Raw genomic sequence first — 15,140 nt, forward strand, 5'->3', positions numbered from 1 at the left:
CAAGGACCAGAGTTCTGTTCCCAGCGTCTACTTTGGGCAGCCCACAGCCTCCTGTAACTCCAGCTTCAGGGGATCTAATGCCCTTTTCTGGTCTCTGTGGGCACCCACACACGTGTAAACAGAATCTTTTAAAACTTTTTGTTTGGAAGAGGGTCTCTATTGTGCCCAAAGTGGCCTGGAATTCTTGATCCTCCTGTCTCAGTCTTCCATGTGTTGGGATTATATGTATGCACCATCATGCCTGACCTTATCGGCGAATCAATCCCACACCAGTTATGTTTTAAGGGGTTATTTATTTTGGGGGGTAAAACTTACATACACCATAAACCGTCAGGAAGGGAGCCAAGTCGCAGGAGCCGGGAGCAGGAGCCAGGAGCAAGCACCGGAACCAAGAGCCGGAACCAAGAGAGCCTGATCCGGATCTGCTTCTCTTTTTAAAAGAGAAATATACCACGCCCCAGTGGGCTGGTATTTCAGCAGCTATTGGCTGACGGAGTGGAATTCGCTCCCCGCTGCACTGTGGGCTCGTATTTCAGGGACTCTTGGTTGAGGCAGCGGAAGTTACTCCCACAACATGACCTTTTTTCCTTTTGTTTTTTGTTTTTCTGAGACAGGGTTTCTCTGTGTAGCCCTGACTGCTCTGGAACTCATGCTGTAGACCAGGCTGGCCTCGAACTCAGAGATCCATCTGCCTCTGCCTCCTGCGTGCTGGGATTAAAGGCATGTGCCACCACCGCTCGGCTCCTAACTTTAATTGTGTAGATACTCAGGTTTAATATAATCATTGTTGAGAAGAATACCATTTTCCTTATGGAATGACCTTGGTACCTTTATTGAAAAGTAAAGTTGTCCGTGTGAGTTTTTGCACCTGCTGCTCACGCCAAATTCTTGGAGTCATCTTGTCTTTCTCTCCCTTGCTACCTATCTAGTCTATCTCCAAATCTAGCTGACTTTAACTTCAAAATATTTTGTTCTTACTGGCACATCACTCCAAAACCATTGGCTGCACCATCATTTTGTTTGTGTATCTTACAGTCGAGAGGTCAGAGTAGGAGAGTGTTTGCTTCGGGTCTGTCCTAGGCAGGATTTCTATTACTTCAATCAAACACCATGGCCAAAAGCAAATTGGGAAGGAAAAAGTTTATTTGACTTCCACTTCCAGATTGCAGTCCATGATTGAAGGAAGTCAGGACAGGAACTCAAACACATCAAGAGGCAGGAGCTGATACAGAGGCCATGGAGGTGTGCGGCTTACTGGCTTGTTCAACCTAACCCAGGACCACCAACCTGGGGATGGTATCACCCATAGTGGCCTGGGTCCTCCCCCATCAATCACTAATTAAGAAAATGCCCTACAGGCTTGCCTACAGTCAATAATTTGGAGGCATTTTCTAAGTTGAGGTTCCCTCCTCTCAGAGGATTCAAGCTTCTGTCAAGCTGATGTAAAACTAGCCAGGACAGGGTCTGACGGGTTGCAGTCCAGTGGTGTCCCGGGCTGCAGTCATCCTCAGATTCCTCTGTATTCATATGTCTGCTGCAGAATCTGAGCTCAGGCATCCTTCTCCCTGTCTCTCTGTAAGGGTCTCTTGATTTGCTCTCCCTTTACAGAACCACAGAGTAGCCAGACTTCTTACATGGAAGCGGAAGATTGTGAGGGCAACAGCTTGGTAATGCCTCAAGTCTGTTATCAGCATCTGCAGACACGTCTTCCTGCTGCCCTCGGCAAGGTCACAGCTGCTTGCATCAGGAGTGGGTTAAGAACCTGGGTGCTTTCTTGCTCAGAGCCCCTCGCTGATGTTGTTGAAGTGGTTATTATGGGATTCTCAACCAAAGTGAACATGCAAATGTATCTTTATTCAATAGCTGCAGTGGATTGATTGGCAATGCCTTGTAAAAGATACGTCCATGCCCCAAACCCTGGAACTTGTATTACCTTTGATGACAAAGGTGTGAATGTTCCTTAATATGATAAAACACCTGGCTCGGTGGGATGGGGGGATGGGTAAGCAATCAAGAGCATATGCTGCTCTTATAGAAGACCCAGGGCCCTGCCAAGGGACAAGTAGTAACTAGACCTGGGAGAGAATGCATTTTTCCCACATACCCCATCTCATTTACACTCATTTGTTAATGTGCTTCAGGAAGCTAGAGCAATGACCATCTTCAGCTCTCACTGTGTACTGAGTATCAGGGCCACCAAAAACGTTTCTCAGCCCAGCTCTCTAGTCACTTGATGGTGACATTGCCGGATGACCCGTCAGTGGAACAACCAGTAAAGTTATTTCTTTAGGGACTGGAGAGATGGCTCAGTAGTCAAGAACACTGACTGCTCTTCCAAGACTCTGGGTTCAATTCCCAGCACCCACATGGCAGTTCACAACTATCTGTAACTCCAGTTCCAGGAGATCCAATGCCCTCTTCTGGCTTCTGCAGGTAGGAGGATTTCATGTTTCAATTCTAGGCCAGTCTGGGTCATAGGATGGCACCCTATCTCAATCAATCACACACACCAAAAAAAAAAAAAACCCTTAAATAAGTATACACTGTAAAACTAATCAAATCTCGCATGTGGATGGAAAATGTCTGTTGCTAAGGGGTTTGGGGTAGCAATGCCTCATGCTGTTATAGGGAATGATAACAGCTTCTTGTTGAACCTAGTTCCCTAGGGTCCAGGACACACACTCAGAAAAGGTCAGAACCATCCTCTGGCTCAGCAAACATGCAAACAGAAAATTCAAAGCCAGGCATGGTGGTGCACACCTTTCAATCCAGCACTTGGGAGACAGAGACAGACAGATCTCTGAGTCTAAGGCCAGTCTGGTCTATATACCAAGTTCCAGGCTAGTCAGCCAGGGCTAGGTAATGAGACTCTTTCTCAAAATAAAATAAAGAAAGGAGAGAGAAAAGAAGGAAAGAAAGGAAGAAAGGAAGGAAGGAGGAAGGAAGGAAGGAGGAAGGAAGGAAGAAGGAAGAAGAAGGAAGGAAGGAAGGAAGGAAGGAAGGAAGGAAGGAAGGAAGGAAGGAAATTGACAAAAGTATGGCACAAGGAGCATTTAACTCCTCATAGGCTTGTACTGTGACCTGTAGCCCTGTCTTCTGCTGCTTTGGCTTCTCAGGGCACTTCACGTTCTAACCTCCGTCCCTGTCGTAGCAAAGTCAGTGGTGGCGTCTGCAGTCCTCAAAATTATTTTCAATCTGAATCAGTGGACAGCATAGTCTAAAAAGCATGTCTATGTGTATATATGCCATGCCTATGACCATTGTGTGTATGTAGTATGCATGTGTCTTCGTGTATATATGCATATGACCATAGTGTATATGTGTGCATGCATGTGCCTATGTGTGTGCATATATGAATATGTCTGTGTGTGCACACTCTAGTTTAGTGCTGGATTCTTTGAGTTTTTGTCTGAAAGGACAAAGGAGCGCAGCTCCCTAGGGTCCAGGACACACGCTCTATCCTGTAGATGCATAGAATGTAATTTTGGAACAAAAACATATTCTGATTTCTGATTAGTAATATATGCTTGAATAAAATCATCATGGGGCTTTTGGTTTTCTTTTTTTGAGACAAAGTCTCATTCTTTAGCCTAGGCTGAATTGGAATTCATGTGCCGTGATGTGTAAGTGCCTATATACATGAGTGCACGTGCGCGTGTATGCGCACGCTGGCACATGTGTGCACAGAGGTCAGCAGCAGGCTTCAGGTGTCTTCCTCAGGTGCTCCTTTCTACCAGAAAGCTAAATACACACATGCAAAATCTCAGAGGCTGTATTGGCACTGAGAGGGAGACCCTACCGGTCTAATTCCGTTCTCAAGGTAGCCATCAACATGAAAAACAGATTCCCTGTACCATTTGGAGCCTCCTAACGGGCGTCACATAAACAAGTGAACTGAGCATGTTACTCAATATTTTGTAGAAAGTTCTGGCAAGTACATCAGGCCGAGAGCCTACACCCCTGCAGCTCACTTCAATCAAAGCCTCATGAGCAGCAGGTATCAATCCCGCTAATTGCTGCCGTCTTTGGCCAAGTCTTTAAAACCAGAGCAAGTCAGGGAGGAGAGCGAGTGTAGGCTTAGGCCATGAAAGATGGAGATTTTTTTGCCTAGTGTGTCATTATGGGAAATCTTCTCCTATCTGGATGCCTTCAGCTTGCTACAGGCTGCCCAGGTGAACAAGGTAAAGACTCTTCACTTTTTACTGCTGTCTAATTGACCAGCTCTGTGCCTGAACGCCTCCAGTTTGTATACTCCTACAAAAGGCCCTGTTGGCCTTCTCCTCCCCCCAGCCACGGAGTTAGCTACCCCAGCAACACACTCACACAGCCTTTCTTCACTCCTTAAACTGACTCTATTCAGACCTGTCCATTCAGCTCTGACGCACTAGCTCATTTGCTTCTCTTGACCACTAGGAGTGTTGAACTACAGGACAGCAAAGGGATACGCTGAGGGCTCGTGGGCTAGCATCATCCACTCTGAAGACCTCAAATCCTGGTAAATGAGTCAAGTGTGCTAGCGCAAACCTGTAACAGAAGCATGTGGGAGGCAGAAGCAAGAGGACCAGGAGGTTGGGTCATAATTAAGTGGTAAATTTAAAGTCATCATAGGCTACGAGAGCCCCTGTTGCAAAACAGTATGGTAACAACAAAATTCTGTTAAATTAAAGGAACAAGCTGATGGGTGGAGTTGTGCCACTGATATGTGAGACCCTTGAGGCTCCCAGGTCAAAGGTCATCCTTCCTCCAAGCTCTTACAAGATGACTTGTGTTTGCTTGGGGTAGGGCTCCCCAGGCAAGCTGGGCCTGGAGACCTGGGACCTGTGTAGGTCAGCCCAGTGCAGAACAAATAGAGCAGGGGGAGGCTTGCTGACTGACTTAAGGACTCCCTTCTCTCCTGCAGAGCTGGCATGAGGTTACAGGCAGTGATTTCCTGTGGAGGTAAGGAAAGGGGCAGGACGGGGCTTCTGAGTCCATCACCACCACCCCCCCCTCGCCCGCACCTCTGGTGTGTGAGATACATCCAAGAAGATGAACGTGATGAGAAGCTCGTGGAGTGTGACAGGGGCTCCGAGGGGGTGAACCAACCGGGATAGCGTGACTGTGCCTTGCAGGAAGCTGTGTCTGAAAAGATGACCCTGTTGTGACATCCCCCTAGAGCTCCTGAACGCAAAGACTTGGAAGCAGTTCTTCCTTCGCCAAACTAGGCAAGAACACTTCATGACCCGGGCAAAGCCAGAAGACTTCATCTACAAAGAAATACATGGGGACTTTGGTACGGACACCCAGTCGATATTCCCCCATTCTATGCAGTCTTATATTCTCATTGGATAAGAGAAGGGGAATTAGAATTTAATGGGTTGAGGTTGTCATCTAGCCATGGAAGCAGCACTGGTTCTTGTCTTGTCTCCTGTGATCTGAAGGAAACACCCAGAGTGATGGTGTAACAGCGTAAGCCAGCCCAGCCCTATCTCCCCATTTCTCCAGAGGCGTCCTATCCTCCCCAGAATATACAGAAAAGTGAATTGGAAAATTTCTAAATAGCATAAGCTGTTATTTCCCTTTCCCTAAAAACTTCCTTGTGACAGTTTTCTGATGGAGAGCTACTTTAATTTTTTTACATTGTTCTTAGCATGTGCATGTGTGATTATGTACATACACATTATGTGTATTCAGAAGACAACTTTGTGGGATCTCCTGATGGAAAGTCTTGTTGTTCGAGAGAAGGCCTCATTATGGATATGAGGACTCGATATGAGGACCAGGCTGGCTTCACAGACTTGAGATCTGCCTCTTTCCTGGGACTGGAAGAGTATGCACCGCCATGCCTGGCTTTTTTTTATTTTTTCAGAAAGGGTCTCATGTACCAAAGGCTGATATCAAACTCTCCATATAGCAAACAGCAATGACTTTGAATTTTGGATCTTTTTGCTTCCAAACGAGGGCTGGGATTAGGGTTTATGGGATTCTAGGAATAGAACCTAACGCTCTACCGACCCTAGTTACAACCCTAGTCCCCAGGACCGGTTTTGTATCTATAGAAACAGATTAAAGAGTTAAAAAATCTGAGCCGAGGCCAACCTGCAGCTTGTTTGGCTGCCTCTCTTCATCCTTCCCCAGCTGTTACCCGAGCCTTCCTGCAAAGGGAGAGGGAAATGGGAGCAAACCTTTTTTGAGTCACCCCTCAAGCATCTAGTGTCCAAATATTGTTGGGGTTTCCTTGCAGGCTTGGGTAATGTGCACTATCTCTCTGGGAGGGGCTTGACCAAAGAAGGACAAGGAAGACCGGTTGTCTGTGTGGTGATATCCTTGGCTCGTCTTTCGACCTGGCCCAGGAGCAGCTAAAGGGGCCTAGACCTGAATCCTGAATTCATCTCTTGTCACAGAGATGGGGTCTCCTTGTACAGCCCGGCTGTCCTGGAACTCCCGATGCAGACTGACCTGCTTCTGCGTCCCCAGCGCTTGGGTTTAAGGTGTGCACCACCACACCTCCACTCTTGGTTTCTCCCCTCCCCCCCCTTTTTAAAAAGATTTATTCATTTTATGTGTACAAGTGGTTTTCCTGAATATATGGATGTGTACCACATGTGTGCCTGGTGCCTGTGGAGGTCACAGGAGGGAGTTAGATTCCTTAGAACTGTAGTTACAGATAGTTGTAAACTTTGGGTGCTGGGCATTGAACCCAGGTTCCCTGCTGATTCATCCTCCGGTGCCTCTCTATGTCTTAAAGTTTTCATTTTAGAGAGCTTTCACTTACTTGGTTAGGTTTACTCTCAGATTTTTTTTTTTGGATATTTCTTTTTTATTTTATATGTGTGTATACCTGTGTGAGTTACAACTGGGGGCCGGCAGAGGCCAGAAACGGCTGTGGGATGTTGGGTAGGCTCTGGCAACCCACCTGGGGTCCTCTGCAAGCGCAGTGACTGCTCTTAACTGCTGAACCACTGCTCCAGCCCCCTACTCCAGGGTTTGGTTGTTGTCTGGAGGTTGCACTTCCTTCGTTTGCTTTATTGCTAAGAGGAAGGCCATTGGTTTGTTTTGTTCAATGTTAATTTTGTAGCCTGTCAATGTGCTGGGAGCTTATCAGTCCTAAGAGTTTTCTGGTGGAGTCTTCAGGGTCTCTTAAGTACAGAATCACAGCTGGGTGGTGGTGGTGGTGGTGGTGCACGCCTTTAATCCCAGCACTCAAGAGGCAGAGGCAGGAGGATCTCTGAGTTCGAGGCCAGCCTAGAACTACAAGAGCTAGTTCTAGGACAGGTTCCAAAGCTACAGAGAAACCTTGTCTCAGAAAAAAAAAAAAAGATATAGAATCACAGTGTTTGCGAATAAGGCTACTTTAGCTTCTCCCTTTCCTATTGGCATTCCTTTTGTTTGCTTTTCTTGGCTAAAACAGTACCATACTGTGTTAAGAGTGGACTAAGTGTGGCTTTCCTTGTCTTGTTTCTGATGTTGCCGGAAATGCTTTGAGGGCATCCAAGAGGGAACAGTAAAGGAACTACGGATGTGACTGCTCATATGACTATGGTTTTAATATAGATATGAGAGAACAGCCAGTGAGCAGAGAGAGGAAGGAGACTGAACATGGCCAGCAGGCTGGCCTTGGCCAGAGCTAGGGAAGCAGGGGAGCAAGAGAGTAGTGGAGACAGCAGGAGAACAGAGCATAGTGAGAGTAACATAGAGAATAGTGAGTTAGAGGTGGGTGAGTAGTGCAAAGGGCGGGAGACTGGATGGGTGAAGGCGGAGAGATCGCACGCTTATGAAAAAAGGAATCCCACACTTGCTCAGAACTAAGAAATAGACCAATGTTTATTAAAAGGTAAAATTTACAAAGTCAGGATTCTCTGCTTGAACGATGGATGAAGATCAGATCCAAAGCAAACTGAACAGCAAACAGGGCCCAGGGGGAAGCAGAGAGGAAGGGGCCTGAAGAATGCGCTTCAGCATCCAGGTAAATAGTCTATGAGGCCACGCTCCAGTAGGCGGGTAGTTGCTAGCTATGAACCTTCCCGCAGCACCTCCCCCTTTTGTTTAAATAAGAGAGTTCTAAACCTACTACAAAATTATATACAATAAGAACAAATATCCTATTCTAACTAGCTTAAGTCCTGTATAATAAATAACTTGGCCAAGTCTTAAGAGGAAAATAACTACATTCATCTAGTCTTTAACCCATTGAAGATCGGAGAAGGGAAATAATGTTACCTGAGTAATTAGGAAGTGCAATCAAACAACTTACAAATCATGCAACAAATCATAGACAACTAGCTATCTGGGCAATCACCCAAAGTCACATTTGCAACATTGAAGCAACCAACTTTGGCTAAGGCCTAGAATGACTGACAAATTATTTTTAAAGGCAAGAAAATTTTCAAATCTTACCCTGTCTTGGCAAGATTTGACAGTTCTGCTTATCCACCTCCGGATACTCTGTAGCTCGCTCAGTTCTTTCTAATACCACCTAGTACCACCTACCCAGGAGTGGCACTGCCCACAGTGGGCCAAGCCCTCCCACACTGATGATTAATTGGGAAAATGCCCTCCAGACTTGCTTAGAAGCAATCTGATGGAGATGGTTCTCCAGTCGAGGTTCCTCTTCTCAGATGACTCTAGTTTGTGTCAAGTTTACACACACAGAATCATCACCAATAAAACAAAAACTAACGAGGACAGTTTGTCAAGAACAACCCTCATTGTGTTGAAATATGTTCCTTCTATTCTGAGTTTCTTCAGAACATATATCATGAGATGTTGGATAATGCCCTTTTCTGCATCTATTGACATTCAATTTCTATCCTCGAGTCTACTTATATAATTTATAACACTTATTGATTTTATATATATTAAACCATGTGTGCATTTTTATAATAAAGTCAACTTGATTGTGGGAGTGATTTTTTGGTATGTTCTTTTTTTTCTTTTCTATTTCCCCTGAGACAGGGTTTCTCTGTATAGCCCTGGCTGTCCTGGAACTCACTCTATGGCTGTCCTGAAGTCACTCTATTGACTAGGCTGGCCTTGAACTCAAGAAATCCACCTGCCTCCTCCCAAGTGCTCAGATTAAAGGTGTAAGCCACCACCGTTCAGCTTGGTATATTCTTTTCCTAAGACTTATTTTTATTATTTTTACATTTTTCTATGGGGGGGGGTCTGTGCACATGGGTACAGGTACCTGTGAGGCCAGAAGAGGGAGTTGGATACCCTGGAGTTGAAGTTACAAGACAGTTGTGATTACCCTAGGTAGGCACTGAAAACTGAACTTGAGTCTTCTGGAAGAATAATGTTCTCATAACCGTTGAGCCATTTTTCCAGCCCCCTGGTGTACTCTTGAATTTGATTTGCAAGTATTTTGTTGAGAATTTCTGTATTTATGTTCATCGGGGGATTGACTGTTACTCTCCCCCCACACACACTGCTTGTTTTTTTTTTGTTGTTGTTATTAAAACTTTCCATCTCCTTCCATCCCATTTCCCTCCCACTCCCCCCACTCCCCCTCCCCCTCGCTCTCCAGTCCTAAGAGAAGTCAGGGTGCCCTGCCCTGTGGGAAGTCCAAAGCCTCACCCTCCATCCAGGTCTAGGAAGGTGTGCGCCCAAATGGTTTATTATGTATCAAGTGTTCTGCCTGCATATATCCCTGCAGGCCAGAAGAGGGCACCAAATCTCATTACAGATGGCTGTGAGTCACCGTGTGGTTGCCGGGAATTGAACACAAGACCTCTGAAGAGCAGCCTGTGCTCTTAATCTCTCAACTACTCTTCAGCCTGCAGCTCTCCCTCCCCCTTTTTTGCTATGTCTTTTTTTCTAGTTTGGTATTGGGTAATAATAGCTTCATAGAAAGAATTTGGAAGTGGGGCAGTAGTGGCGCACACCTTTAATCCTAGCACATGGGAGGCAGAGGCAGGTGAAACTCTGAGGTTGAGGCCAACTTGGTCTACAAAGGGAGTTCCGGGAGAGCCAGAACTGTTAACCGAGAAACCCTGTCTTGAAAAAACACACACATCTACAGCCATACCACCCTGAACTCGCCCAATCTCATCTGGTCTTGAAAGCTAAGCGGGGTCAGGCCTGGTTGGTACTTGGATGGGAGACCACTTGGGAATATCAGGTGCTGTAGGCTAAAAAAGAAAGAATGCACACATAAAAGTTTGTTAATGTCCCTTCCTAATGTCCCTGTGGTGTGCAGTGGTTTGAGAAGCATTGGTGTTAGTTTTACTATGAGGTTTGGTAAACTTCACCAGGGAATTAATCTGGCCCTGGGTATTTATTTGTTCAGCTTTTTGTTTTGTTTTGCTTTGTGTTACCTTTTTGCATGTGTATGTATGTGGTAATGCATTCATGTGTACATTCCTGTTCATATCTTAGTTTAATTTCGGCAGGTCATGTACACCTAGAAATGTATCCATTTTTATTTTCTAATTCATTGGAAAGCATTTATTTTTAAAGTACAGCCTAATGAGTTTCAGAATTTTGCTGATCTCTGTCATCATGGCTATCTTCTGTCATTTCATTGATTTGTGTAATTTACTTAGTTTGTTTTTTTTAAAAAATATTTATTTATTTATTATGTATACAGTATCTGTCTACGTGTATGTCTGCAGACCAGAAGAGGGCACCAGATCTCATTACAGATGGTTGTGAGCCACCATGTGGTTGCTGGGAATTGAACTCAGGACCTTCGGAAGAGCAGGCAATGCTCTTAACCACTGAGCCATCTCTCCAGCCCCCTTGTTTTTTATTTTCATTTCATTAATTTCTTCTCATCTCTTTATCACACATGTATTTGTGTATGTATGTGCACATGCATGTGCCTACAATACCATGGCGTGTGTGAAGGTCAGGACAACCTGTGGGAGTCAGTTTCCTCTTCTTGTCTTGTGGTTGTCAGTACACTGAACTTAGTCTTTGTGGAAGTGCCTTTACCAGCCAAGCCACCTACCTCACTGGCCCCTTTGCCTGGATCTTAGTGATTTATTTATGTCTGACATTGGGGTCGCTGTGTTTTATTTCCCAGGCATATTCACTTATTTGAGGTTTCTCTGAGAAGAGTTTGTTTTGAGAGAAGGTCTCACTATGTAGCCTTGGTTAGCCTGGAACTCAGAGATTCGCCTGCCTCTGCCTTTGCCTTCTGATTTCTCTTCTCTCTGGTGTTCTCTGATACGTTAATGCAGGAGTTTGGATCTGTAAGCTTTGCTCTTAGGACGGCTTTCCCTATATCTGATGGTTTTTCTATGTTGTGGTTTTTGTCTTCATTCAATTCTAGAAATCTTTGTTCCCTTTTGATTTCTTCAATGACTCCACTCACTATTCATCAGTTAATTTGATCTTCGTGAATTTGCATATGTTCTATAGATCCTATGACTGTTGGTTATAACTTTATTCCAGTGTTATCAGATGGAATACAAGCATTTCTCTTAGAATATATACTATATATTCTACAATATTTGGGTAGAATGTTCTATAGATGTCTTAAGTTTTTTTAACCTATGTAGCAATTTAACTCAGTATTTCTGTTTATTTTTCTGTCAGGATGGCCTGCCAGTTGGTGAGAGTGGGGTATTAAAGTCACCCACTACTTTCGTGCTGGGATTAATCTGTAACTTTCCAGGGGTGTTTGTTCTTCAAGTTTGAGTACCCATTGTTTGGTGCATATGCTTAAAATTGCAATGTCCCCTTGATGATGGATCCCTTCTTTGTAACATGAGGGCCGGCTTGTTGGGGTTTCTGTCCCTCCCAGTACCCCAACAGCCGGCAAGCAACAAAGAAAAATCATACACAGGACTCCATAAGGTTATAAACTGATTGGCTCATTAGGTCAGGCTTCTTGTTAACTCTTATAACTTATATTAACCCATTATTCTCATCTATGTTAGCCATAATGGCTCAGTACCTTTTCCAGCGGGGGCAGCTTACATGTTGCTTCTTCAGTGATCTGCGCAGGAGTGCTGAGAGAGTTTCTGCTTCCAGAATACTCCCAGTCTCTTTGCTCCACCCCTACTTCCTGTCTGGCTTTCCCGCCTATACTGCCTGCCTGGCCAATCAGCGTTTTATTAAAATATGATTGACAGAATACAGATAATTCTCCTGCACCATTTCCCTCTTTTTTTTTTTTAAACAAAGGAAAATACCCATAATCCATTTGTTGGGAATGTGGGCGTAGTATTTCAGGCTACTTCCTGCTGGTTGGGGGTGCTGATAGTCTTAAGGGGACCTAAAGAAAATTTAGAGTTATAATCAAGTCATGACTGGAGTATCCTGTGAGTCTCGATCATCTCAGGCAGCAGTCTTGGATCAGTTCTGGATGTAGACCTCTGTCATCTGGGCCATCTGTTCCTATCGGAGATTTTTCAGGTGGCCTCCCTTGGTCAAAGGTGATTATTCTTAACTCTGAATAAATCCAGAGTCTCTCGTTTTCTGTGGAAACAAAAGCAAAATCTCTTCTCCAAAGTAACATACCTTTTGACTTCAGTTTTGAAGCCAAGGTATTTTCAAAATTCCTATCTTGGGTTAGTTCAGCAGCATTTATAAACAAAAGTCTTTTAGCAGTTGTTGCTCCTTCCTCAGCAATCAAACAATTTAAAGAGAGCATAAAAGCATACAGTATGAAGATTCTCTGTGCATTTTCCATCTTTATGTGGCTTTATTTTAACCTCTATTTCTTTTATTTTTACTTTTACTTTTTGAGACAGGATCTTTGTATATCTTTGTCCTGGAATAACACTGTAGACCAGGCTGTCTTTGAACTCAGAGATCCTCCTGTCTCTGCCTCCCCAGTGCTGGGATTAAAGGTGTATGCTACCACACCTTGAACTCACAGAGATCTGTCTCTGCCTCCCAGGCATTGGGATTAAAGGCGTGTACTACCACACCTTGAGGTCACAGAGGTCAATCTACCTCTACCCCTTGAAGTCACAGAGGTCAATATGCCTCTGCCTCCCAGGCATTGGGATTAAAGGTGTGTACCACCACACCCAACTACTCTCTTTCTTTCCTTTTAACTTTAAGAACTTTAACTTTTAGTCTGCATATACACACTGTAAACCATTTAGAGGTTTTCTTCCTCTTTGAATCTCTCTTTACTGTATATTTTTCTTTTTCTGACCATATGAGTCTTTAATTTACTAAGCAATATGGAGAGCTGTGGCTTTGATGACTAGATCCAGCTCATTCCTTAGCTTTTCAGCCTCAAGGCTGAGGTACCAGCCAGAGCTGTGTTCACTGCCACAACTCTATGGCATTTCAAGGTCCTTGCCAGCAAGCAAGCTGCAGCATTCTGCTCACAGACCACACTCAGTCGGACTGCCTGCCTGAAAGAGTCAGAGTTTGCTCTGGCAGGACAGCCCAGATAGCCGGCATTTTAAAACAGCACAGTTTTTCTCCTGCTACAGCTGAAAACTGAAAAGAATGCGTTCAGCTTGTCATCAACAACATTTAAGTGTTTTGTGGCAGGACCTCTTTAAAGAGCTGCAAGGTTTTGCAGCTAAAGCTGAGTCAGGAAGCCTCTCTCAGATGAGAGCGCTTGCTTGCCTCTAGCAAGCAAAGTAGACCTGAGAAATTGCTGCTACCAACAAAACATGCTTTACTCTATTCTTTCCCAAGCTTTCTCAAGCTTTCTGTGGATTCAGTTATCCACGTCTGGGCGCCATATGTAACATGAGGGCCGGCTTGTTGGGGTTTCTGTCCCTCCCAGTACCCCAACAGCCGGCAAGCAACAAAGAAAAATCATACACAGGACTCCATAAGGTTATAAACTGATTGGCTCATTAGGTCAGGCTTCTTGTTAACTCTTATAACTTATATTAACCCATTATTCTCATCTATGTTAGCCATAATGGCTCAGTACCTTTTCCAGCGGGGGCAGCTTACATGTTGCTTCTTCAGTGATCTGCGCAGGAGTGCTGAGAGAGTTTCTGCTTCCAGAATACTCCCAGTCTCTTTGCTCCACCCCTACTTCCTGTCTGGCTTTCCCGCCTATACTGCCTGCCTGGCCAATCAGCGTTTTATTAAAATATGATTGACAGAATACAGATAATTCTCCTGCACCACTTCTTTTTCTTTCTTTCTTTCTTTCTTTCTTTCTTTCTTTCTTTCTTTCTTTCTTTCTTTCCTTCCTTCCTTCCTTCCTTCCTTCTTTCCTTCCTTCCTTCCTTCCTTCCTATCTTTCTTTGTTTTGTTTTTTTTTTGAGACAGGGTTTCTCTGTAGCTTTGGAGCCTGTCCTTAAACCACTCCGTAGACACTCCGCTGCTGGGATTAAAGCACGTGCCACCACTGCCTGGCAATAGATCATTTTCTTAACCAGAATAAAGTGACCTTTATCTCTTCTGGCTAGTTTCAGTTTGAAGTCTATTTTGTCAGACATTAAAAGAGTACCTGTCTGTTTCCTAGGTCCATTTGCTTGGAATTCCTTTTTCACCCTTTTACCCTAGGGTAGTGTCTGTCTTTTTATGGTGAGGTGCATCTTGGGAGACCTTTTGTTAAGAGCTTTGTTTTGATACCTGCTCTTGATCTCTTAAGTGTTTTTATATCTCTTGACTCAGTTTTAATAGATTTTACTAAAGAACTGACTTTATAGAGAGACCCCCATGGTACCAGCACACAAATTTTGTCAAGGCACAGCTTGGTCAATTTAGGGAACCCACGCAGGTGTTGTAGAAGCAAAATTTTGTGATTTTTAGATCTTCTGATCCTGTGTGTGCGTAACTAAGAACGGGAGCTGTGCTCTCCTGGGGATGGGACACTAGACACAGGCTGTTCTCCCCAGGATTCTTCCTATGGTGGTCTCTGCCACCAGGGATTGGGTACCTCATCCCAGGAACTAAACAGAACAGAATGCGGCTGGCACTGGGCATTGTTTCTCTTGGGACCTTAAGCTGTGTGTCTTAGGGGAGGAAAGGCAGTGGAGCCGTGGCAACATTGCTTGACACAGCACCAGTACACCTGTGTGTGGGAGAATCAGGGGAATCTTGGTTCTCTTTTCCCATCTGGTTTGTTAAAGGTTGGGAGCCCTTGTTAAAGCCCTGGGAGAGGGATAGTGTGAACCATACAGGGCCCTACTCTTTACCCTAGTCCCTGTGGGAAAGTACACAGGCCTGGCTATGCCTGTGGTTCTTGAGGAAAGTACCCATGGTTTGCTTCTGCATCATGACAC

General features: G+C 44.6%; 2 protein-coding genes and 1 pseudogene across 2 annotated transcripts in view; 2 read left to right on the forward strand and 1 right to left on the reverse strand.

Moving 5' to 3' along the window:
• Spink8 (serine peptidase inhibitor Kazal type 8 (putative)) overlaps positions 1-8,398 on the reverse strand; it is a 39,470-nt gene extending 31,072 nt beyond the window's left edge. Inside the window, exon 1 of the mRNA XM_085688878.1 lies at positions 8,377-8,398. The gene's annotated coding sequence lies outside the window, so the exon portion shown is untranslated. The remainder of the gene's footprint in view (positions 1-8,376) is intronic.
• The window catches only part of Fbxw12 (F-box and WD repeat domain containing 12), a 40,990-nt gene continuing 29,941 nt past the window's right edge, over positions 4,092-15,140 (forward strand). The window contains 5 exon segments of the mRNA XM_085688605.2: positions 4,092-4,181; positions 4,901-4,938; positions 5,112-5,309; positions 6,000-6,028; positions 6,224-6,329. Coding sequence (XP_085544731.2) covers positions 4,092-4,181; positions 4,901-4,938; positions 5,112-5,309; positions 6,000-6,028; positions 6,224-6,329 — 461 coding nt within the window.
• LOC125393789 (5S ribosomal RNA) lies at positions 9,993-10,111 on the forward strand (annotated as a pseudogene).

This window comes from Myodes glareolus, chromosome 4 (assembly GCF_982192425.1).
Source record: "Myodes glareolus chromosome 4, mMyoGla1.1, whole genome shotgun sequence".
Lineage (NCBI taxonomy): Eukaryota > Metazoa > Chordata > Mammalia > Rodentia > Cricetidae > Myodes > Myodes glareolus.